The sequence below is a fragment of the Saccopteryx leptura genome, chromosome 3, assembly GCF_036850995.1.
Source record: "Saccopteryx leptura isolate mSacLep1 chromosome 3, mSacLep1_pri_phased_curated, whole genome shotgun sequence".
NCBI lineage: Eukaryota > Metazoa > Chordata > Mammalia > Chiroptera > Emballonuridae > Saccopteryx > Saccopteryx leptura.
The window spans coordinates 173,803,784-173,830,384 of NC_089505.1; the positions used below are offsets into that span (position 1 = coordinate 173,803,784).

At 43.4% G+C, this 26,601-nt stretch overlaps 1 protein-coding gene across 1 annotated transcript in view; it reads left to right on the forward strand.

Annotated features, from left to right (window-relative positions):
• The window catches only part of RPIA (ribose 5-phosphate isomerase A), a 52,945-nt gene extending 29,724 nt beyond the window's left edge, over positions 1-23,221 (forward strand). Inside the window, exons 4-9 of the mRNA XM_066372231.1 lie at positions 5,687-5,746; positions 7,111-7,175; positions 11,656-11,724; positions 12,343-12,484; positions 14,009-14,108; positions 22,898-23,221. Of these exons, the coding sequence (XP_066228328.1) occupies positions 5,687-5,746; positions 7,111-7,175; positions 11,656-11,724; positions 12,343-12,484; positions 14,009-14,108; positions 22,898-23,025 (564 nt within the window). The 3' untranslated portion in view covers positions 23,026-23,221. The remainder of the gene's footprint in view (positions 1-5,686; positions 5,747-7,110; positions 7,176-11,655; positions 11,725-12,342; positions 12,485-14,008; positions 14,109-22,897) is intronic.
• The last annotated feature ends 3,380 nt before the right edge of the window (positions 23,222-26,601 follow it).

Sequence of the window (26,601 nt, forward strand, 5' to 3'; positions counted from 1 at the left end):
TCCTAAGATAGCGTGTGCTTCCAGAGCTTCCTTGGAGTATTAACTCTTGGGACCCTCAACAAGGTGGGTGGGCACTCAGGGGACTCTAGACAGGATCATAATTCCTGCCATAGGCTAGAAAGTGAGTGGTTTCACGTTGCAGCTTGCCTTGGAAATCCTGCTGTTCTAAGGAGATGCTTTTAAAATCAGTGGTTATGTGGATTTTCTTGGCTTTTTAAAAAAATCTAGGTGTCTAATTTTCCCAAGTAACTTCATCATCTAGTATTTGTCTTACTTAGTAAAATTTATATTGGATTTTATTTTTTAACATAGTGGGTCTCGATAAGCTCGTGTATTCCTAGTGGAAGACTGCATTTGGGCAAGGTGCAGTGTACAGGCTAAAGAGAGATCAGAGACACGACCTAGTTCTTTACTCAGCTTCCCTGGCTGAGTATGGTGCCTGTTGTAAGTGCAGAGGAGACAGAAGAAAGCTCAGGAGAAAGTAAAAGCCAGGGCAGACTTGTAAAGTATCTGACTTCTAACTCTGTTCCCCAACCCACACAAAGGTAGTAGATTCCTTAGGAAAGGGTGAACACCTTCGTGGCATAACGTGTTTAAGCGTAACTTCTGATAAACCATGCTGACACTGGGTGACTGTCAGGAATCAAGACTTAAAAATAAAAACAATTTAAGAAAAACCCAACTGAACAAAAATATTCAGGCCATGCACTGAATGGGAAGATGAGACCCCATAGAGTTAGTGCAGACAAGTTACTAAAAAACAACAAAAATGCCAGTAGGGGATCAGAATCCAGAGTTGTTGCAGCATATATTATCTAAAGCAGGGGTCCCCAAACTACGGCCCGCGGGCCACATGCGGCCCCCTGAGGCCATTTATCTGGCCCCCGCCGCACTTCCGGAAGGGGCACCTGTTTCATTGGTGGTCAGTGAGAGGAGCATAGTTCCCATTGAAATACTGGTCAGTTTGTTGATTTAAATTTACTTGTTCTTTATTTTAAATATTGTATTTGTTTCCCCCTTTTTTTTTTTTTTACTTAAAAATAAGATATGTGCAGTGTGCATAGGGATTTGTTCATAGTTTTTTTTATACTCCGGCCCTCCAACGGTCTGAGGGACAGTGAACTGGCCCCCTGTGTAAAAAATGTGGGGACCCCTGATCTAAAGTGTTGAGATTTAAAAATTTTTTTATTTTTCAATTATAGTTGACATAGAGCATGTGGGAGGCTCTGTGTTTATTTTGTTGCTTCTTAGCTTTGTCTAATACTGGCTTAGGGTTTCTTTATTACTTCTCTGATTTACCATTGTGCATCAGTAGTCCAGCTTCTAAAAGTTTGTTGCTGTTTTCTTCTTTTTGGTTTATGCCTTTAAGAAGAATTCCATCATTACACTTTTAGAAAGGTTCTGGGAAAGAGCTAAGCTAAATACAGGTGTTTATATAGCTATCTTTAGTTGGAAATTTGATCCTGCATTTTTAAGATAGCGTCACCCTCTTAACCCATCTATTTTATGGTAATAATTAGTAGCAACAGTCCTAGACAGAAAAATGCTGGCCGGTTCTAGGAAGTGAGGAGGACTGGTTGTTCACAGTTACCTAGGCTTTTAAAAATTCACTTGGTTAGTTACTGCCCTTTTTTTCTTTTTCTCTCCCAATCCCAAACTTATTTTATGTTAGGTTTAGCCAGATTCAAGCTCCTGAAATGAAATGATTGAAAGGAAATCAAATGTTAGTCCTGCCTTTTAAACAAGTAAACCTATAGTGATTTAAAGCAGTGGTCCCCAACCTTTTTTGGGCCATGGACCGGTTTAATGTCAGAAAATATTTTCACGGACTGGCCTTTAGGGTGGGATGGATAAATGCACAAAATAAAATTATGCAACCGGCGTAAAAACTGTGGTATTTTTAAATATAATTGTCAAACTTATGAGACAAGTGTCAAGAGTGAGTCTTAGACGGATGTAACAGAGGGAATCTGGTCATTTTCTAAAAATAAAACATCGTTCAGACTTAAATATAAATAAAACAGAAATAATGTAAGTTATTTATTCTTTCTCTGTGGACCGGTACCAAATGGCCCACGGACCAGTACCGGTCTGTGGCCTAGGGGTTGGGGGTTACTGATTTAAAGGACTTGTATAGATTTTCCCTTTAAAGTTAGGCTTTTAGAAGAAGAAAATAAAAAAGTATTTGATAATCAGATCTGGTCTAAGCCAAAAACTAGTTTATGCTGGCCTTCAGTCTACCTCAGTTAGATAATAGGAGGGAAAATGTTTTCAGATTTTGTAAAACTTATGAAAAACTGAAGTACCGCTCACATGCCACAGTCATTAGTCAAATGAGGCATTTGGGGGCATCAGCTGTAGGATTGCAGTGAGAGGCATTGCTTCCTGTCTCTCTTCACCAGTACAGGCTAATCATTCATTAGCTCTCTGGCTCCCTGCGCTTTCGAGAGCTGGAAGAGGCAAGCGGGGGGTTGTTATACACCCTCAGGAGACTTAGCTTACGGGCTTGAAGTGTCTAGTGTCCAGTAAGTAGATGCTGATCTCAGTTGGGCAACTGAGGGTACATTTGTGCTGACTGAGCCAGTGTTGGGTTGAAATTTCTATGGTTAAGACTGTTGTGTTGAGCTCGTTGTGTTAGTATCCTAGGGCTGCTGTAACAAGGCACCGCAAACTGAGTGGCTTAAAAAACAAATCGGTTTTCTCAGAATTCTGGAGGCCAGCAGTCCGACATCAAGGTGTTGGCAGGGTTGATTCCTTTGGAGGCCGTGAGGAAGAACCTGTTTTATGCCTATCAGCTAGCTTCTGTGGTTTGCTGGCCATCTTTGGTGTTGCTTGGCTTGTAAGCGCATTGCCTGATTTCTGCCTTCATGCTCACTGTTATCAGAACAGGCTGGGATTTGTGTTGTCTGTTGCCCCCCCCCCTTTTTTTTTTGCCAATTTCATAAGAGACAGTGACAAATAGGTATAAGAGCATCTTTAAATTCAAATTGCAGCAACTTGAGAAGGCACGGGATTCCTGTCCAAAAGAACTCTGTTAACAGTCTTGGCTGACTAGCCAGTTTATATATCTTTTGGGAGGTTAGTAACCTGTTATAGACATGCAGTTAGTCACATAGCAGTGTGCAGGAGGTGGGAGTCTGGTTTGCAGGGAATCCTCCGTGGAATATTCTTCTGACAGTGGCACAGGTCTGTCTGGTGTCCTTGATCTTGCTCCAGAATGGTCGTGGTTGTGGTGCCTCTGGGAACTTTCTACAAGAGAACTCCCTGTATTTCTTAGGCAACACAGTAAAGATTAAGGTTTGTGAACTAAGCTTCTAGTTATCTACAATGTCTTAGCCCCTTACAGGAAATTCTGTAACTGGGACCTTACAGGAAATGATTGTAATTTAACCTCTTACATATCTCCTATTCATTACAACTAGAAAGCTACTACAGTGGTATCTTGAGATACGAATTTAATTCGTTTTGTAACTGAGCTCGTAAGTCAGTCAACTCCTATAGCAAACTGCTGATACTGGATCTGTGCGCCAATGCGCCAACTAGCGGCAGTTTCCCGAATCACGACTCATATCTTGGAATTTCGCTTGGATCTCGAACAAAAATACAGACAGAGTTGCGGCTCATATCTTAAAAAATTTGTATGTCGGTCTGTTCGTATCTCAAGGTACCACTGTATTACTGAAGACACATTTCTAACTTTTAGGTTCCCCTGTCAATGTGGCTCCTCTTTCTTCATCTGTCACTGAGTCCATTCCCTTTATAAGGACACCAGTTGTGTGAAGTTAGGGCTTACCCTAATTACTTTATTGTCGTTTGATTACCTCAGTAAGGACCCTGTCTCCAGATGAGGTCACACTCTGAGTGAGGCACTAGTGGTTAGAACTTCAGTCTATCTTTTTAGGGGAACATAGTTCAACCTCTAACACTCAGGCTATTTGTGAATATGACTTCTCTGTATGTGCCCCATAGACAGGGGCATCCAGTCAGAGGTGGGGAGAAGGGAGAGTTGGAGGATTTGCTGGTGGGAGCAAGCTGAAAGGATCCCTATCCAGAGGGATCTTGAGGTCATTGTACAGGGTCCTCCATGTTGTGAATTGGGATAACATACTGTTTAAAGGAAGTGTAGATCTTTTGCTCATGTTATTGCTTATTGTGTGAGGAGATGGAGTAGGGCAGGGGGTTACCAGCAGGCCTCTCAGCTGCACAGCATAGACAGTACTTAGCCACTGGCTCCTCTTGTATGCCAGACTCTGGACTAGTGCTGGTGGTGGACATGAGGAAGCAGAGTTAGTTGGACCCAGTGATTACTGAGGGTGTATATGTATATATATTTTTTAGGGATATGAGGCTCTCTGTGCATATGGGAGGTGTTACTCACTGTCTCCAGTGTCCTGGTGTGTACCTGGCTCTTAGGCACTCTATAAATGTCTGTTGGATGAATTAATGCTACATTTATGTGTGTCATTTATCACAAATATTGTAGAGAAGTAGAGATAATGTGCCTAGAGGAAGCAGAGAGCCCACTCTTTACCAGGGGGCTGGGGAAGACTTCCTGGAAAGGATGACCTTTAAGTTGGATAAGAGGGGCTGGAATTTGGGAGAAGGTGAATTATTTCATGTAGAGGAAGAATGCAAAGACCTCAAAGAAATACTTTTAAAATTGTTACTGTTAATGAAACTGAACTCAGGTCCAGCTGCCTGCCATTACAAAAGCCAGGCTTATGAAACAAGTGCTTGTAAGCAGGAAAAGGGTTTATTCAAGTGCCAGTAACTTGGGGTGATGGGGGACTCCTATCCTCAAAACCCATGTGAACATCTTGGTACAGGTGGGGGTTTTTGTTTTTTATAGTAAGAGGCAGAGAGAGGGACAGATAGGGACAGACAGACAGGAAGGGAGAGAGATGAGAAACATCAGTTCATTGTGGCACGTTAGTTGTTCATTGATTGCTTTCTCATATGCTCATATGTGCCTTGACCAGGGAGCTCCAGCCGAGCCAGTGACCCCTTGTTCAAGCCAGCGACCATGGGGTCATGTCTATGATCCTGCGCACAAGCAGAAGAAGCCCACATTCAAGCTGTCGTCCTCGGGGTTTTGAATGTAGGTCCTCTGCATCCAGGCTGATGCTCTAGCCATTGTGCCACTGCCTGGTCAGGCAAGTGGAGGGTTTGTTTTTTTTAAGAGAGCAACACTTTCTATTTAGATAACTGGTTGAAGGTCAGTAAATCTCCCAGAGTTGAAATATCTGAAAGTCAGAATCTATTTCTTGTGTTCACATGGGAACTGAAACTGATGATTCTTGCAAAGTGTACTTGAAACAACTTTTAACATACAAGCTCTAGTTTTGAGAAAAAGATCAGGTTACAGTAACAAACGATTAATGTTCATATGGGTAGCTTTATATAAGTTCTTTTATAAGCTTACTTTGTTAAGTACGTTCTTATTTTAGTTCTATGGCTAGTCAGACTAATATAAGTAATATTACATATTCATTGCCCGTGATATTAATAGCATTATGAATGACTTATTGTTGTGTAAGATGTCTTTAGTTCCATTTAAAAGCGGGGTTGTCCTTTTTTTCTTCTATCATTCCCTCAATGTTTGACACTGAAATACAACAGAATTCCTGAAATCCTATCCACGTGCTCAAGGTAAATGATCATGGATGCTTTTTTCTGTCCTCTGTAGGCCCGTCAACTCATCCTGCAGTACGGCTTAACTCTCAGTGACCTTGACCGACATCCAGAGGTAAGAGAAGGTTGGGCTGTTCTTTCTGTCTCCTTTTTTATGGTTGTCACTTCTTCATAGGCTCTGATATTTTGTCGCATCCGGGAGAAAGGTCAGTTAATCATACTAGCTTTTCTCCTGAGACTTTGTGTATTAATCCTGGCCGAGGTCACAAGGTGGTTAGTTTCAAATACATTGCCTTTGGTTTAACCTTGATGGCTCAATTTTAGCGTAGTGACGGGATTGGACGAATCCATGGCTGCACATAGGACTTCCCAATGTCCTTGGACAGAAGAAGTATGACAGTGAGCTCGCCCAGGGAGCTTACCACTAAGTGGAAAAATGTGACCATCTGATACACCGTGATCATTTGGAAACAGAGACGGCAAGCCACTTGCCTAAGGCCATGCTTTTTCTAAATGGCAGAGCCTCAGCATGAATTCAGGTGTTTCTAGCTCTAGAGTGATGCTGCTTAGAAGGGTTTTGTGGAAAGAGGTGAAGTTTGAGTGGAGCTGTGGAGGCTAGGTGGCAAGAGCAGAGAGAACATTCTAGAAAAGATAGATGAGAGCCACAGGAGCAGTTCTGGGCAGGCATGTGGATATATGTGGATAATGCCCAGACTGGCCAAGGTGATTAGGATGAAATGGTGGAATGCATTGATGCAGTGGGGTAAGGGGGAGAGGGCACATTGTCCCTGTAGAGAAATGCATAGCTTCCTTGGTTTTGAATTTTGATAAAGTGAATGAACCAATTTGCCCTTTGACTATTTTGAGGCTGGTGATAGAGCTTCCTTATAGAAAGAGTGGGCAAGCCCAGAAGTGGGTGCTTTGGCAGGATCATATTCGGGGTACCTCAGATAATTTCCAGTTCTGGATTACATCCAATGTGTGTCAGTTTAGTAACTCTTCATTGGGTCCATGTCCACTTGAAATTGCCTATTTTTGCCACACTAGTAGGGAGATTTCTGAATCAGTTTCTCTCAGCCTTTTTTCTGTGCTCTCCCTTCCCTACCCCCATGAAATTTTAATATCACAGATATATGAATTTATCTGTTTCTGTACTTTGGGGTGATATCACCCACACTGAGATTGCTTGATCTTCATAATTCCAGCTTGTCCATAGAGAAGCCGATCAATAAGAAAGGGAGAGTAAGAGCTGGACCCGGGTGTGGTTCCCAGGCCCTGTGATTGTTTCCTGTGTTTGTTTCCTGGTGACTAGAGAACAGGTTAACCTCTCACCCTCAGGGTCTTGACTGGTTAAAAGCAAATAACTGTCTAGCTAATCGAGCTATTGAAGGTCTGAGAAGCTAGTGCATACTCAAGCTTTGCACAGAGGCTTACTTCAAACTGTTCTCTGGTTTTGTATCCTCCCTTCTCTAAACACAGATTGACCTCGCCATCGATGGTGCTGATGAAGTAGATGCTGACCTCAATCTTATCAAAGGTGGTGGGTGAGTGTTGTGATTTTCTTGTGAAAGGGTATCTGCCAGTTAATCCTTAGCAAAGGAGAATGGATTACAGAATAAACATTGCCACTCTGATGTACCTGAGTTTGTCTTTCTAGCAGGATGTTGATCACTATGACTGTAGAACCAAATTAGCATTTCTGGTTATTAGTTGCAAAATCTGGTGACTAAGAACCTGGGCTTCTTCAGTACAATTATTCATCTTAATGAGTTCTCTGTGTTTGTGTTCTTTTGCTGATTCAAGCTTTAAACCGTATAGGCTAAACCAAGCCTATTATTGGAGCTAGATTATTAGGTCTGTGGGCACCAGTGTGTGTCTTTGCTTTAAACCTGCTCTCACCTCTGCTGTAGTTATTGATTCATTTAGAAAACATTTATTGGATGTTTCTAAGGTGTTGATTTGAGGGGGAGGAAAGGGTGAGCTGAAGAAGGTAAATTTCCTGTTCTGCTGGTTGTTATAATCAAGCAGACTATGAAATGACACAAAATTTATACTGCTCACAAAAATTAGGGGATCAGGGAATGTGCAGATATAGTGCATTTTCACCAATGAAATAAAGGTTGGTTTTGCATCATTTGCATAATTGAACAACTTTCTTTGACTTGTCATTTGCTTTTCTGATGTTCTTGTTTAATAAAAAAAGCAAATGTGTCTTTTTCTTATTGCTTCATACTCATTTTGAAGTATCTCCTAGCCCTGGCTGGTTGGCTCAGCAGTAGAATATCGGCCTGGTGTGTGGAAGTCCAGGGTTCATTCCTGGCCAGGGCACACAGGAGAAGCGCCCATCTGCTTCTCCCCCCTCCCCCCTCTCCTTTCTCTCTATCTCTCTCTTCTTCTCCTGCAACCAAGGCTCCTTGGAGCAGAGTTGGCCCAGGTGCTGAGGATGGCTCTATGGCCTCCGCCTCAGGTGCTAGAATGGCTCCGGTTACAACAGAGCAACGCCCCAGATGGACAGAGCATTGCCCCCTGGTGGGCATGCTGGGTGGATCCTAGTCGGGTGCATGCGGGAGTCTGTCTGCCTCCCCGCTTCTAATGTCATAAAAATACCCCCCAAAAAAGATTCCCTAATTCTTGTGAGCAGTATATTTAGAAGCTCATTGTGCTCTCTCTATATCATCACTCTGACTATCACATATCTTACAGGCCAGGTTGATCAAAGCTTGTCTTCTCAAGTTATAGACCCCTCTCCCCATTCACTCCATGCTCAGATGACCTCTTCCTAATCATGGGGCTTCCTCACAGATGCATCCTGGATGGCATTAGGCCCAGTATAAATGAGAGCCATTGTGCCGTTGTAGGTTTATCTCAGACACATGATAAGATTCCCATAGTTCATTTAGTAGAAACAGTACGTCTTAGCCTAGGCTGCCATAACAGAATACCATATCCTGGGTGGCTGCAACAACAAAAATTTCGCACTGTTCTGGAGGCTCTTTTACTAAAGATGGCTGCCTTGTTACTGTTTCTTCACATGGTGGGAGAAGGAGTACAGGGCTCTCTGATGTCTCTAGTCGTAAAGACTTTAATCTTACCAGTCTAGGGCCTTACCCTTATGACCTCAGTTAACTATAATCACTTCCTTAGAGGCCCCCATTGCCAAATACGGTCACATTGGGGATTAGAACTTCAACCTTAAATTTGGGTGGGCCACGGTTCAGTTCTCTGCACGGCGTGATGGGCTTGGGCCATGACCCTTAAGAATTAAAAAGTAAGGGCCCTGGCCGGTTGGCTCAGTGGTAGAGCGTCGGCCTGGCGTGCAGAAGTCCCGGGTTTGATTCCCGGCCAGGGCACATAGGAGAAGCGCCCATCTGCTTCTCCACCCCTCCCCGTCTCCCTCCTCTCTGTCTCTCTCTTCCCCTCCTGCAGCGAGGCTCCATTGGAGCAAAGATGGCCCGGGCGCTGGGGATGGCTCCTTGGCCTCTGCCCCAGGCGCTAGAATGGCTCTGGTTGCAACAGAGCGACGCCCCGGAGGGGCAGAGCATCGCCCGTGCCGGGTGGATCCTGGTCGGGCGCATGCGGGAGTCTGTCTGTCTATCCCCGTTTCTGGCTTCAGAAAAATACAAAAAAGAAAAAAAAAGTAAGGTTCTTTTTAAGTGCCAGAATTGAATGGATTTGGGTTTTCTGTATCTGACTATTTCCCAAATTGAGTTTTTGTCTTACCCATATTGTTATTGTTGTTCTTCCTTCTTCTTTTTCTTCCTCCTCTTGTTCCTCTTCCCCATCTTCTACTTCTTCCTCCTCTTCTTCTTCCTTCTTCCTCTTCTACTTTTTCTCCTCCTCATCCTCTTTCCTATTCTTTTTTTTGGCCTCCTTTATTAGCCCCCCATCCCCTTCCCTCTGGTAACCACCATATTGTTATCTGTGTCTATCAGTTCAGTTCTATATCCCACATATGAGTGAAATCATGGTTCTTGGCTTTTTCTGACTGACTTATTTCACTTAGTATAATCTTCTCAAGATTCATCCATGTTGTCACAAATGACTGTATTTTATCTTTTCTTATATGGCTAAGTAGTATTCCATTATATATGTGCCACATCTTCTTTATTTAATCCTCTATCGAAGGACACTTTGGTTGTTTCTGTCTTGGCCACTGTGAATAGTGCTGCAATGAATACAGGGATGCATATATCTTTGCGAATAAGTGTTTTCAGGTTTTGTGGGTAGATACCCAGAAGAGGGATTGCTGGGTCATATGGTAACTCCATGTTGGGCAGATAAGAGACATTTTGCTCACTCTGTTAAAGATGGCCACTGCCCACGTGGGGCAGCTGAATGCCCTTCTTGCTTGGGAATGGGAGTAGTTGTGCTAATGTGTGTTGGGGGAGGGCTTTCTTGCCAAAAGGTTTTAAAAGGAGGAGCTAGGAGGCCATTTTGGGGAGAGTGATCACGTTCCTGTAAAAGGAAGAGCTCATGGTGGAGCAGGGCAGGGAAGCCACATGGAAGAGGCAGCCAAAATGGTGGAATGGAGGAAGGAGAAGCCAGTTTCTGCAGAGAGAAAGAGATGGGGAACAGAGATGAATAAGGCTGGTGAGGCAGAAACCTTTGATTCTAGGAAACTTGGATAAGTCAGTGGCTTTGGGAGCCCTGAATGGAAAGGGAAGTGTTTCCCACTGTGTGTATTTTCTCACCCACCAGGTGCGAGCTAGTATTAAAGGAAAATGGAACACCAGTTTTTGGTTCTGTTGAATCCTTACCATCTGTCCGAATCAAACCTGAACTTGCATTGGCTAGGTGACTGTGATGGTGGTTGCAAATACTGGCTATACACTCCATTATTAATTTTTCGAGGAATCTCCAGACTGTTTTCCATAGTGGCTGTACCAGTTTTCATTCCCACCAGCAGTGAAAAGGGGTTTCCTTTATCTTTACAACCCCTCCAATACTTATTATTACTTGTCTTGTTGATAAGAGCCATTCTAATAGGTGTGAGGTGATATCTCATTGTAGTTTTGATTTTCATTTCCCAAATAGCTTGTGAAGTTGAACATCTTTATGTATCTGTTGGCCGTTTGTATGTCTTCTTGGGAGAAGTGTCTGTGCAGGTCCTCTCCCTATTTTTTAATTGGGTTATTTATTTGGTGTTCAGTTGTGTGAGTTCTTTGTATATTTTGGATGTTGGAGTTGTTTGCAAATACCATTTCCCATTTGGTTGGCTGCTTTTTTATTTTATTGGTGGTTTCTTTTGCTGTGCAGAAGCTTTTTAGTTTTAGTTTGATACAGTCGCATTCATTTATTGTTTTGCCTTTACTTCCCTTGCCTTTGGGTTCAAATTCATAAAATGGTCTCTATGACCAAAGTCCATAAGTTTAGTACCTTTGTTTTTGCTGTGTAATTTATTGTTTCAGATTTTATATTTAGGTCTTTGATCCATTTTGAATTAATTTTTGTACATGGGACAAACTAATCTATTTTCATTCTTTTGCGTGTGACTTTCCAATTTTCCCAGCACCATGTATTAAAAAGGTTTTCTTTTCTCCATTGTGTGTTTTTGGCTCCTGTCAAAAATTATTTGCCCATATACATGTGATTTTATTTTCTGGGCTCTCAATTCTGTGCTATTGGTCTATTTTTCTGCCAATACCATGCTGTTTTGATTATCATGGCTCTGTAGTATAATTTGAGGTTAGGTAGTGTGATATCTCCGGCCTTGTTCTTTTTTTTCTCAGGATTGCTTTGGCTCTTCATGCTATTTTTGGTTCTGTACAAATCTGATGATTTTTTTTTGTTCTATTTGTTTAAAAAATGACATTGGGATATGATTGTACTAAATGTGTATATTGTTTTGGGTAATATGGCCATTTTAACTATGCTGATTCTTCTAATCTATAAATATGGAATATCTTTTCATTTCATTGTGTCTTTTTCAATTTCTTTCAGTAATTTCGATTTCTTTCTTTATAGTTTTCAGTATATAGGCCCTTCACATCTTGCTTGTGTTCATTTTCTTCTTCTCTTTTCCAGAGGTTGCCTGACCCAGGAGAAGATTGTGGCGGGCTATGCCAGTCGCTTCATTGTGATTGCTGATTTCAGGTACAATGTTTAGTGTTCTGAACTGTCCACCAAGGAGATACCTTGGACCCCAGACCTCATTCCCATTCTGTAGAGGAGGAAATAGAGAAATTGACAGATATCCTGACTTTGAGACTTAGGGCAGTGTGTAGGGCTTACCGTTTGTTCTGTTTTCATGCTGATGGTAGCTATTGCTATTGATGTGTGACCTTTGGAATGAGTAGGAAACGGCTTGTTAACAGCACACCCTCATGTTTCACTCATTTAATCCTCCGAGGTTCACGTATGACTTGTGCTGTGCATAGTCTTTGACCTAGCTCTCAGATGCTCCTTTAAGGAGTCTGGTAGAAGGCACTTAGGCTGAGCGTGTTAACTGAAGGAAAAAAAAGGATTTACTTGTGAAATATAGCTGTTGGAAGAACATGAATAATAAACATCTGTATACCACACAAAACTAGTCATACCAAATTTTAATATTTCTCTCATAGTCACTTCAAATGCATTTAAACCTTCTGTTTACTTACCCCTGCTTGCCTCCTGTGCCCTTTCACCATATAATTACTCCCACTCTTGAATTTGGTGTTGGTCTGTACTACAGAGCTTATTTATATTTATTATAGTTTTTTATTCTATTTCCAGGAAAGATTCAAAGAACCTTGGAGATCAGTGGCACAAGGGAATCCCCATTGAGGTTATCCCAATGGCTTATGTCCCAGTGAGCCGAGCTGTGACTCAGAAGTTTGGGGGAGTGGTTGAACTTCGAATGGCCATCAACAAGGCAGTAAGTGGCTATGGGGGTTTCTGATTCTCAGAATTGTATCTTTGTGCTGTAAAAGCTCTTTAGTGCCTGTAGGTTCTCAGTGTGTTTCTGCTCCAGTTAGGTCCTCTGTACCTAGACCAGGCAGTTGGGTTTTATTTACTTACTTTAAATTGGTTTCTTTGTCTATTTTTAGAACACTGGCCTATTAGTTTCTATATTCAAAGTTTATAGATAAGACGATGCGGTGGGTGTCCTCTGTACAAACGGGAAATGATTCTCTCTCTCTGTGGACGGATGCTCCGTGGACAGGTTATATTAGCTCTTTGTACCTGAAGCCTGGACCGCCCTGGTTAATATCTGCTAAACTTGTGCTTTGAGAAGCCCCCTGGAGTGTAAAGTTTTTCAGTTTCATGATACAACTTTTTTTCTCCCTTTTTTTCATTCTGTGGTTAAATTTGTCAAGTAGAATTTCTTGGATGATGTGAACCGCTCCTCAGGAATACACTCCAGATACTTAATCCACATTTCTCTTTAGTTTCTAAAGTGGGTTATACTAAACTTGTTTTTCATACCCGTAAATAAACAAAAAAGCAAAAGTAATAATCTAAAAACTATAGTTGTAAATATAAGAAAAGCTTGGCGGATATAGGAAAGAAGGATTATCTGTAACTTTCTTGATACATTTGTTATTTTGATGTAGTTTCTTCCTGGTGTTTTTGTGACTTTTTGAAATCATCATGGTAATCATACTGGTTGTACAGAGCTCTTTTGTAGCTGAAAGGCCAGGAGGAGAGTGCTGTAGGATCTCTCACATCTGGGGTCGCTCCAGACAGGGCCTCGGCCTCTTGTCTTCATGGAGCTCTTACACCTTTTCTCCTACAGGCTAAGGGAAGCCCTAGTTTCTTTACCTTTGACTGCGATGTTCTGTCCCCATTTGTTGGCCTAAATATTTCCTAGTGCCCTAAACTGTTGAGGAATTCTGGATTAATTAAACCACTCCCTGCCTGTTTGACCTTAGAACCCATCTCTGCTTCCTGTCTTTCTGATGTGACTGCCTGATTGAAGGGTGAAATAACATTGTTTCATTTTATGTTATTGATGGCACTTAAGTGAAGCTCTGAGAACATCAAGCTGTGTTGGTAGCCTGTTCTGTTGCTGTGGTTTCTCAGTCTAACAGCTGAGAATTTTGGAGCTATCACTGTGAGCACTCATTGTGGTAACCGCTTACCGATGTGGTTTATGAGTATGCTACTTATGAAGAATGAATTATTACCCCCATCCCATAGTTGAAGGATCTGTGGCTCAAAGACATTAACAGCTCCTCAGAGCTGTACCAGTGTGGCATCAGGACTCAGATCCCAACTCCAGACCTTTTGCTTATCTCTGCCTCACAGCACTGCCTTCTCTAAAGGCGTGAGGTGGGGGGACTGGTGGGAGCAGGTTCATCAGGATAGGATACTTGTCTTTGGTTTTGCCTCCACTTTCCTGCCCCTCTTTACCTACCTGTATCTTCATCCTCGGTGAATATAGACAATTTTCTCCTAGGGTCCTGTGGTGACTGATAATGGGAATTTTATCCTGGACTGGAAATTTGACCGGGTGCACAAGTGGAGTGAAGTGAACACAGCTATCAAAATGATCCCAGGTAATGTGAGTGGGGTTCCCATTCTGCCAGAGGGGAAGATAACTCCATTCACCCACGTTCATCAGAAATAGACCATAGTCGCCTGATCTGTGGTGACGCAGTGGATAAGGCGTCAACCTGGAAACGCTGAGGTGGCCGGTTCAAAACCCTGGGTTTGCCTGGTCAAGGCACATATGGGAGTTGATGCTTCCTGCTCCTCCCCCCCCCCCCTCTCTATAATGAATAAATAAAATCTAAAAAAAAAAAGAAATAGACCATAGTCAAGATACCATGCCACATGTTACAGAAAGTGCTCCCAGCTGGAGAACATGATACGAACCTGAGGAAAGCATTGTGACTGTGTGGAAATCATGCCTCCAAATAAGATGCTGTGTGCTAAGTTCTGCTAGAGGAATGCCAAGAGTCTAGAGTGAACAAAAGGTGTTTTTATTGGGGAGCATGGAAAGATGGCTTTGAGCTATGCCTTAGTATACTGTAGTCTAGAAACTGCAGTAAGTGGTTAAAAATGCCTCACCTGACTCCCCAGCTTGATCGCGTAGTAATGGAGAGGACACAGATTGAGGAAGGTTAAACGATTTGCCCAGGGCTGCAACACCAAGATGGGAGCCCTAGGTTGCCTCTAGACCCTTTAGTCCTACTTCTTCAGGAGCCAGGTCAAAGAGGGGTTGTGTGACATGAGCATTTGGAGAAGTGGGGAGCCTCTAAAGTAGCTTGTACTGGGGGCCTGGGTCAAGGCTGGGTGGGCAGTGTAGAGGTGAGTTATGAGTGTGAACTAGAGGAAACATTAAGGGCTCATACAAAGGAATTAAAAAGAGGAAGGACAGGTGAAAAATATTAGTCACATGGTATTGAGAAACAGATTCTAACTGGGACTACTCCATGACATGGAATATTCTTGGGTTGTATCTGACTAATGGCGGATGACGTCAGTTTAGAAGATTATAGTGGCTGAGAGTACTCCTGGGGCAGACTGCCTGAGGAAGTGTCCTGAACCAGCTTTGCTCTATCACTGTGGCCTTTATGCAGTCATTAATATCGCTTACTCTTTAAATGTGGTTCATTCTGATACCTACCTCATAGGATTGTTGGGGTATTTCATGAGTTAAAATGGTGCTCAGCACACAAGGGAGTGTTTGCTTAATGAAAACATCCCTAGGAAGACAGGATACTGTCTTCAACATTAATTAAATGTGCTAGCTTCTAAGTTACCCATGCTGTTTGGGATTGAAAATGGTGTGAGTAAATGCTATGTAGTAAAGACCTAATTAGGCCCTAGCCAGTTGGATCAGTGTAGAGCGTCGACCTGGCGTGTGGATATCCCGGGTTTGGTTCCCAGTCAGAGCACGCAGGGGAAGCAAGCATCTGCTTCTCCACACCGCCCCTGCCCTTGCTCCCTCCCTCCCCTGCAGCCATGGCTCAATTTGAGCCACAGCCATGGCTCAGATGATTTGAGCAAGTTGTACCTGGGTGCTGAGGATGGCTTTGTAGAGCCCGTAGCCACGACCATCGCCACCATGCACATGCACGTTTACATTAGATTCAGACAGACGGTACAGAAACAGCAGAGCCAAAAACTGGAGGGCTATTCCTTTATTCTAGCCTTGCAACCGGCCAGCAAGTAAAAACAAACACACGGGAAAAACACTTCCCTTTCCATTCAAGGCTCCCAAAACCACTGACTTACCGGGTTTCCTAGAATCAAAGGCCCCACCAGCCTCAGTCACCTCTTGTTCCCCATATGCACACCTTCTCCCTTCTCCTCTGTACAAACCCGCTTCTCCTTCAGCACCCTGCCATCTTGGCTGCCTCTCTTCTGCCATGCTAATTTCAGGAACTGAGAGAGAAAGCCCCTGGTCTGCCCCATTTTATAAGTGTAAAAATCAAAACCTTTAAGCCAATGTACAAATAAGGAAGTCTCTGATACAAAGTCACTTATCTGAGGCATAATGGGATTCCTCATGAGAGTGTACCACCCACATCATGCAATCAGTGAAGGGTGTGGGGAAAAGCTTAGTCTTAAAACTAAGCCTTAGGCTATAACGACCCTGTCTGCTTACAGCCTGTCCCCCACACCCAATACAAACTATGAGCTAGCAAACATATATATTATCATATTTGCAAACATTTGACCCACAGTCATGAGTGGCCACTTTGCTTATCTGAGGGAGGCTCCGGTCATGTTTGGTACCCAGGACCTCCCTGTTTCAGCAGGTTTGTTTTGTACCTTTTGGCTTTTCATCGAAGATAGATTATTTTATTTGTTTATGTGTTAGTGGGTATCTTTGGAAGTTGTAATTTTATTTATTCTTTTGAATTTACATATTGTTTAATATTACAAGGGTAAATAATGAAGAGTCTCTTCCCCCCTCCAGCTTTCCCTTTCTGGAGGCAGCTGGTGTTGCAAAATGTCCTTTCTTGACTTGTTCTTTGGTAACCAAATTAACGCTCCCCCTGCCCCAACCCTTTCTGCACGGGTAGGAGCACACCAGAGACAGGTATTGCCTCTAGTTTTTTTCTCTTGTAGAATACTACATAATAGTCCACAAAAGAGCTTCCTCATTTTTTTAAAAAAAATAACTGCATGAGTAGCCCCACCCTGCTGACTGCAGCCAGCCTGGACCCATTGCAGTCTTTCTTGAGGGACTCTTGAGGAGGTCTGGGAATATACTAAGGGGGTATCAGAGACACATAGGGAGAGACTGAGTTGTGTGGCTTTCTCAGGTGAAGACTATTTTTTCCCACGCACCAGGACTGGTGCCACCATTCCTGTACAGAACTCTCCCTCCATAGGAACAAATCTTAATCTTTTAGCATGATGAATTGTACTGGCCTCACACTGATGACTTCCTGAGACTCTGCCTCTCCACAGAGATGCCCAGGCTCCAGGCAGGTGTCAGCTAGCCTTGGTGTACTGTTGGGCAAATAAATTTGTAAAATGTGTTTTTTAGCCCTGGCCAGTTGGCTCAGCAGTAGAGCATCGGCCTAGCGTGCGGAGGACCCGGGTTCGATTCCCGGCCAGGGCACACAGGAGAAGCGCCCATTTGCTTCTCCACCCCTCCGCCGCACTTTACTCTCTGTCTCTCTCTTCCCCTCCCGCAGCCAAGGCTCCATTGGAGCAAAGATGGCCCGGGCGCTGGGGATGGCTCTGTGGCCTCTGCCCCAGGCGCTAGAGTGGCTCTGGTCGCAATATGGCGACGCCCAGGATGGGCAGAGCATCGCCCCCTGGTGGGCAGAGCGTCGCCCCATGGTGGGCGTGCCGGGTGGATCCCGGTCGGGCGCATGCGGGAGTCTGTCTGACTGTCTCTCCCCCGTTTCCAGCTTCAGAAAAATGAAAAAAAAAAAAAAAAAAAGTGTTTTTTAGGTTTGCTCGCTTATATTTTGCATTGGCCTGGGGAGCATCATGTGTATGTAGTCTGTGAAAGGCTGAGGTGCCTGCCCTCGGGCAGCAGTTTTCAAATTGCAGATCATTTCTGCTTGGGAGGGGCCATTGTACTGCTAATGTTTGCTAGAGAAGGGATTTTTTTTCCCAGCCTGGGTTTTGCAGGAACAGAAGGAGTACAGATGTGGAACTGGAGCTAAGGGGCTTTGGGCTCTGCTGAGGCTGGTGGGGTCCTTGGATTCCTGGAGGAACCGGAGAATGCCTCAGGGCTTTGGGAGCTCTGAATGCGAGGGAAGTGATCTTCCCTACCAGTTTGCTCATCCACTGGTACGAGACTTTAATAAATGGAATGGCCTACCATTTCTTGGCTCCATTGTTTCTTTACTCTTCGCCCGAATCTAGTGAGAACCTGCATGGCCATGATGGCGGCGGCCACTGGCCATACATGTAGCCTGAGACTTTTGCTAAGTGAGTCCTGACCCAGCCCTGGCACCATGTGTGTCTGTGTGTACCTGGTGACTCACTGAGAATCTGCCTCATGCAGCTCACATATCACAGGAGGCTCTTTCAGCAACTGAGAGTCTAACAGGCAGGCAGCCAGCAGGCAGAACCAGGCCTTGGGGGGGCTTTTGGTCCTTTCCTGACCTGCCCCAGGCTTTTTACTGGTGGTAGTCAGCCTCAGAGAGTAGCTTGGCCATTACCATGCACATACAGGCCCAGCAGAGGCAGCCACCAACTATGGATCACTTTGGAGCTCCAAATAAGCATCCCCAGACCCGTGATAGGCAGTGCCTGACATTGACCTGCACTGTAGTCTCCAGCAGGCCCCAGAACCAATACATCCAGTGCAGGAGTCAGGAACCTTTTTGGCTGAGAGAGCCATGAACACCACATATTTTAAAATGTAATTCCGTGAGAGCCATACAACGACCTGTGTACATTATGCATTATCCAATAAAAATTTGATGTTGTCCCAGAGGACAGCTGTGATTGGCTCCAGCCACCTACAACCATGAACATGAGCAGTAGGAAATGAATGGATTGTAATACATGAGAATGTTTTATATTTTTAACATTATTATTTTTTTTATTAAAGATTTGTCTGCGAGCCAGATGCAGCCGTTGAAAGAGCCACATCTGGCTCCCGAACCATAGGTTCCTGACCCCTGATCTAGTGGCAGGTTTCAGTCCACATCAGAGCACAAGTCAGTCAGCTCTCCACAAATGGCGCACCCAAAGGGAGATCTCGGCAGGCACCAGACCCTGCTGGGGAGAACTGTGCTTCATGGGGACAGCCCCTGTACAGCAAGCAACTCATACACTATAGTCGGAGTCAATCCTCACAGTCACTCAGCGCAAGGATCACCCCCACACAGGCATGGGCAAACAACAATCAAGACTCAACTAGAGTCTGACCGGGCAGTGGCGCAGTGGATGGAGCATTGGACTGAGATGCAGAGGACCCAGGTTCGAGACCCCGAGGTCACCAACTTGAGCGTGGGCTCATCTGGTTTGAGCAAAGCTCACCACCTTGGACCCAAGGTCGCTGGCTTGAGCAAGGGGTTACTCGGTCTGCTGTAGCCCCACGGTCAAGGCACATATGAGAAAGCAATCAATTATCAACTAAGGTGTCACAATGCGCAACGAAAAACTAATGATTGATGCTTCTCATCTCTCCGTTCCTGTCTGTCTGTCCCTGTCTATCCCTCTCTCTGTCTCTGGGAAAAAAAATTAAAAATAAATAAAAAAAGACTCAACTACAATAAGAGGGATCACATAACCTACATAAAGGACATAACTCAGGTGATCAGGAAGACTGCTACTGAGCCCCACAGGACCCCTACTACATAAGGCCACCCTGCCAAGACTAGATGACAGCAAATCTACCTAATATGCAGAAACAAATGCAGAGAGGCAACCAAATTAGGGAGGAAAGGAAGCATGCCCCAGATGAAAGAACAGGAGGTATACCCAGGAAAGGAATAAGATGAAATGGAGGGAAGCAATCTACCAGATAGAGTTCAAAACTGGTTATAAGACGTTCAAGGAACTTAGGAGAAGAAAACTTAAAGAGATAGTAAGTATTAAAAAAGGACATAGAAATCATTAAAAAGAACCAGTGAAAAAGAAAGATTACACTAGCTGAAATGAACACACTAGAAGGAATCAGCAGCAGATTAGATGAAGTAGAGGATCGAATCAGCAATTTGGAAGACAAAGTAGCATAAAACATTTAATCAGAGCAGCAAAAAAAACCCAAAGGACAATGAGGACCGTTTAAGTGACTTCTAGGACAACATGAAGCATAACAACACTTGCATCATAGGGTTACCAGAAAAAGAGAGAACATGGGATTGAGAACCTATTTGAAGAAATGATGACAGAAAACTTCTCTAACTTGGTAAAAGAAGTTGAATACATAAGTATAGGAAGTGCAAGAACACCAAGCAAGATGAACCGAAGGAGGCTCATACCAGGATACATCATAATTAAAGTGGCAGAGGTTAAAAACAAAGAGAATCGGCTGATTTCTCAACAGAAACATTTCATGCTAGAAAAGATTGGGACAAAAAAAGTGATGGTAAGCAAGGACCTACAACCAAAACTTCTCTACCCAGCAAGGCTGCCATTTAAAATGGAAGGAGAGCCTGACCTGTGGTGGCTCAGTAGATAGAGTGTCGGCCTGGGATGCTGGGTTTGAGTACAAGCTCGCTGACATGATCCCAGGGTTGTTGGCTTGAGCAAGGGGTTCCTGACTTAGCCCCAGTCGAGGCATGTGTAGAAGGCAGTCAGTGAACAACAGGTGAGGCAGCTGCGAGTTATTGTGTCTCATCTCTCTCCCTTTCTTGCTCCTTTTCTCTCTCTCTCAAAAAAAAAAAATGGAGCTTGACCAGATAGTGGCGCAGTGGATAGAGCGTCGGACTGGGATGTTGAGGACCCAGGTTCGAGACCCCGAGGTCACCAGTTTGACTGCAGGCTCTTCTGCCTTGAGCAAAAAGCTCACCGGCTTGGACCCAAGGTCTCTGGCTCCAGCAAGAAGTTACTCAGTCTGCTGAAGGCCCGCGGTCAAGGCACATATGAGAAAGCAATGAACAACTAAGGTGTTGCAATGAAAAACTGATGATTGATGCCTCTCATCTCTCTCCGTTCCTGTCTATCCCTCTCTGACTCTCTCTCTGTTCCTGTAAAAAAACAAAACAAAACAAACCTGCCTTTCCTATGTCCTGCAATGACCCTCCTTCCCTCTTGAAGCCCCAGGGAACCTTCCAGCATCCCGAGCTCAGAATGCCATATCTACTTTCTCTTCCCTTTTAAAAAAAAAAGAAAAAAAAAAAAACTAGAGACATAGCTTTTCAAACAAGAAAAAGCTAAAAGAGTTTATCACCACCAAACCAGTAATATAAAATAACTGCGTGGCATTTTATTTCATAACCATTAAGTAATTTATTTAAACAGATCTCCACTAGGGGATATTTGTTTCCCATTTTTGTGAGAAGAGAATTATTATATGAAAGGATAAGTGTATCTTGTTGAATGGTGTTAAATTACCCTCCATGAATTGTACCAGCTCACTTGCCTACCAGCAACATGTGCAGGTGCCACATTCCCCATCAAACTCTTTTCTCATAGTTGAATGATGTTATCTCATTGTAGTATGCATGTGCACGGTCGACCCTTGAACAACACAGCATTTGAACTGCACTAATCCACTTATTTACAGATTTTTCAGTTGACCTGTGTGGTTCAAACCCATGTAACAGCGCAAGGGTCAACTCCACGGTTGGGAATCAGCATATATGGCAGACAATTGTAGTTAACCTTCCAATTTTGGCTGTGAGATAGGTTGGTGTCCATAACTACCAAGTTGTTTAAGGATTAACTGGATAATGCAAATATTTTCAGTAAAGATTGCTCATGGTTATAGTTGATTCTCATTGCTAAATAGTATTCCATCCTATTTATGTGCGTGAAAAAAAATGTTTGTGTATACATTCAGTAGAATGATAGGCGTTTGGGTGTTTCCAGGTTTTAGCTATTCGAAAAAATCTGCTGTGAATATTCTTGTACATGTCTCTTGATGACTATCTATATGCTGAACAGTTTACATACCTAGAGTAGAATTGCCAAATCCTTCGGTATGGATATACTTGGCTTTAGATTATACACACACACACACACACACACACACACACATATGCATATATATACATACATAGATATATATACATATATATGTATGTATGTGTATGTAATCATTTTTAAAAAGAGTTTGTTGATTTTACAGAGAGACAGGGGAGAGCAAGAAGTATCAACTCATAGTTGCTTTACTTTAGTTCAGCGGTTCTCAACCTGTGGGTCACGACCCCAGCAGGGTCGCCTAAAGCCATCGGAAAATACATAATGCATATCAGGTATTTACATTCCGAATCATAACTAGCAAAATTACAGTTATGAAGTAGCCACCAAAATTATTTTTTGTTTTGGGGTCACCGCAACATGAGGAACTGTTTTGCGGGGTCACGGCATTAGAAAGGTTGAGAACCACTGCTTTACTTGTTCATTTATTGCTTGTTGTATGTGCCTTGACCAGGCAAGTCCTGGACTTTGAATTGGTGACCTTAGCATTCGAGGTCAATGCTCTATCTACTGTGTCACCACAAGCCAGGCTAGAAAAATACAGTATATTAACAAACATTTTCCAAAGTGGTTTGCCAGTTTACTTCCACAGTCAATGTGGAGGAATGTCTTTTCATCCTCATCAAATTTCATTGCACTCTTTCTGGTGAGCATATAGTGGTGTCTCGTAGTTTTAATCTGCATTCTCTTTTGTCTAGTTTGACTCCTGTTTTTTATGTTTATTGGCTGTTTTGGATAGCCATTTTTGTGAAGTTCCTGATGAACCTTTTGCCCATTTTTCTACTATGTTATCTGTCTTTTTAATGATTTGGAGAATTATTTATATATTTTGATGTGGGTCTTTTGTAGGGTATATCCATTGCAAATAGCTTCTTTGGGGAAAAACTGTAAGGCTGACAGTGTGATATGAATAACTGGGCCTGGGGGTTAAGTGTAGCCACGTAAGATGTTTAAACCGAAAAGAAGACTTGTCATGATATCTGAGGAACAGAGAAGAACCAGCTCTATAGCTCTCAAAGATGTCCAGTCCAGACAGAGGCAATAGCAAGAACAAAGGCTCTGAGGCAGGAAAAAGTTTGGCGCATATGGGCGTACAGGAAGTCAAGATAGCAGGGGAGAAAGTAATTGTAAGAAGAAATAAAAGAATTAGAATCTCTTTTGATTTGTCCAGTGTTGCTAATGGTTGTTGCTCCTACTGACCCTATTATCCTTGATTCTCTTCTTGCCACGAGAAACTGGAACTTAATGCTTCCTTCTGCCCTTTGTCCTGCAGGTGTGGTGGACACAGGCCTATTCATCAACATGGCTGAGAGAGTCTATTTCGGGATGCAGGATGGCTCAGTGAACATGAGGGAAAACCTTTCTGTTGACCCTGCTCGAAGTGGCGTGCATTCACCTTGAGTCCCCAGCCTACAGCCGAGGTGGACAGTCCTCAGAAGCCTTTGCCTTAATGTATCCGTGCCAAGACGACAGCTGGCAGGGTGTGGTTTGGGGAGTTAAATCCAGTCTTCTGAAAAATTGTTATTAAATGTCTTTTTTAAAAAGAAATATAAACATATATTTTTACTATTAAAAAGACTCAATTTTTTTAAAAAAAGTAGAACTTGATTTCATGTTTTATATGAAACATTTACCAAAAAAAACCCAAAACCCCTAAATAAAAAAACTGAGGGGATTGTGTGTATGGCCAGTAGCCGCCACCATCCTGGCCATGCACTTGCAGGTTCTCATTGAATTTGGACAAACGGTAAAGAAATGGGAGCCAAAGAATGGTGGGCCATTCCATTTGTCTTGCACTGGCTAATGAGCAACACACACAGAAAAAACACTTCCCTTTCACTTAGGGCTCCCAAAGTCACTGATACATTCTTCGGTTCCACAACCGGGAGAATCTTCTCCAGTTCCTCCTTGTAAAGCCAGTAGCCAGGGCCACCATCACAGCTGCCTGGCCCATGCAGGTTCCCATTGGATTTGGACAGTCAGTAAAGAAACAACGGAGCCAAAAGCTGGTGGGCCATCATATTTAATCGTAGCTTGCACCCAGCGGGCAAGTAAAAACACACACTGGGCTCTAAAACCCACTCACATTCAGTGCTCACAAAGCTACTGATTTATCCAAGTTTCCTAGAATCAAAGGTTTCTAGCTCACCAGACTATTCACCTCTGTTCCCCTCTCCTTCCTTCTTCCTGCATAAACTGCACAAACTGGCTTCTCACTCAACACTCCGCCATCTTGGCTGCTTCCCCTGGCTTCCTCCACGTGGCCTTTCTCTGCTCTCTCCTCTAATGATAATCTCAGGAACCAAGAGCGCAAGCTCCCATTCTGCCCCTATTTTATAGTGTAGAAATCCAAACCTTTAATCCAATATACAAAATAGAGAAGTCTCTAATACAAAGTCACTTATCTGAGGCATGATGGGATTGTACCGCCCCACATCAAAAAGGGTGGGAAAGGCTTAATCCCAAAACCAAGCCCCAGGCTACAAGGATTCTGCCTGCCCACAGCCTGCCCCCAACACACATTAATATCACCTGGGCAACGGCCTCCACATGGGCAGCGTCATCTTTAACAAAGTGAGCATAATACATTTTATCTGCCCAACACTCCTAGAATCAAAGGCCCTACCAGCCTCGGCAGAGTTTGCAAAAGCCCCTCTGCTCTGGTTCCCCATCTGCACACCTTCTCGATCTGCAAAAACTTGCTTCTTCTTCAGCACTCTACATTCTTTCTGCGCTCACTCTGCAAACAGGGCTTCTCCCTCTTTTCAAAACTTTCTGGAGAGAAAACCTCTCCTCCAGCAAACATTAGCAAAACAATGGCCCTTCCCAAGCAGGAATGTAATCCACATTTGGCAATCAACTGCCCTGCCCTGAGAGCAAGCACACACATGGCTGCCCAGCACCATTTTCTAACAATAAAAGTGAGCAAACAAAAATTTTACAAACTCATTTGCCCAACACTATTTTGTTATAAAGTACTGTACCTCACTTCGAGTCCACGTCGAGACACCCAGTCCAGATAAATTTTGAAGAGTTTTATTAAAGGAGGAGATTTATTAATATGCCGGCCTCATATGGCTGACACAGGGCAACAGGCCCAAATCGTGCAGTCCCAAAAATAGTTCAGGGGCTGCTTATATACCCTTGATCACACGCAAGCGGGGGAGAGCATGACATGGCACAATTATTAACAAGATTAAAACATTTGACTAGGGGATACACAGAAACATTAAGACTCTCAAGGTAACACAATCAAAGACATTTACAAATCTTTCAGGGTTCCTCTTCCCTCAGTATCCTAGAGGTATTTTACTCTCAAGATTCCAGGAAAGGGAGGAACTACAATCAATGTAAGGTGATATGTAAATTCTGCCTCCTATTGAAAGAAGTTTCTCAGTTAACCTTAATCCTTTCAGAGAACTTAAAACCAAATGACCCTAAGTTGTCCTTGTAAATCGGGAGACTTCTACATTCCTTTTCCTCCATTTTCCAAGGAAAGGATAGGAAAACCTTTTCCTCCTAGATTATCAATATTTGCAGCTTTTTGGTACCTTAATGTTGGAATCCACGGGAGTCCAAAAGACCAGAGTAACAGGCTTTATTGAAAGGAAGAAAGGAACCCTGCCGGGCACTCCTCCTGGGGGAAAAGAGCACCGGTTACAGACTAGGGGCGAGTTATGTAGTGTTTGGGAGAGCCTGAGGGGATACTGAGGCAAAAGTCCTGGTGTAAGGCCAGGAGCCGCCATCGTGGCCATTCACATGCAGGTTCCCATTGGATTCGGGCAGACGATAAAGAAATGGCGGAGTCAGAGGATGGGGGGCCATCCTATTTATTGGTGTCTCACCAAGACAGGCAAACCACAAAAGAAGACAAGGGAAAAGCAGAAAACCAGCTCTTCCCATGAAGGGCCAGGGATCAGGGAAGCCCCTGCAATTGTGATAGCAGGAACTGTGTGTCCAAGCTCCTGGTCTGTCCCACTTTATAGTGTAGAAAACCAAAATCCCTTAATCCAATATACAAACAAGGAAGTCTCTGATACAAAGCCACTTATCCAAGGCATAATTGGATTCCTCATGAGAGTGCACCACCCAGATCATACAATCAGTCAAGGGTGTGGGGAAAAGCTTAGTCCCAAAACCAAACCTTAGGCTACAACGACCTGGCCTGCTTACAGCCTGTCCCCCACACCCAATATAAGTCATAAGCGAGCAAACATATATATCATATTTACAAACTTATTTGACCAACACCTGGTATGTCCGGAATGCTCCTCCTTGGGGGGCTTCGAGCATGTGGGTGTTGAATCAAAAGTCCTGGTATGTCCGGAGCCCCTCCTTGGGGCGGGTTGTCAACTTTTTGGAATTCCTCTGTCTCAGGGTCAATAGTCCAGTAAAGGTGAGGTCTGACAGATAAGCGGAACATCAAGAGGGCAGTTTGGAATTCACATATCTATCACTTACAACATTCCCCACTGGCTTTATGTCCCAAGTCAAATCTTTGACTTAATTTACTAAAATGCATGAGGCTGTTGTGTAGGGATATTAATTTACAACAGGGGTCCCCAAACTATGGCCCGCGGGCCACATGTGACCCCCTAAGGTCATTTATCCGGCCCCCGCCGCACTTCCAGAAGGGGCACCTCTTTTATTGGTGGTCAGTGAGAGGAGCATAGTTCCCATTGAAATACTGGTCAGTTTGTTGATTTAAATTTACTTGTTCTTTATTTTAAATATTGTATTTGTTCCTGTTTTGTTTGTTTTTTTTGTTTGTTTGTTTGTTTTTTACTTTAAGATATATGCAGTGTGCATAGGGATTTGTTCATAGTTTTTTTTATAGTCTGGCCCTCCAACGGTCTGAGGAACAGCAGTGAACTGGCCCCCTGTTTAAAAAGTTTGAGGACCCCTGGTGTAGATTCATAACCTTTAATCCAATATATAAAATAGGGAAGTCTCTAATACAAAGTCACTTTCTGAGGC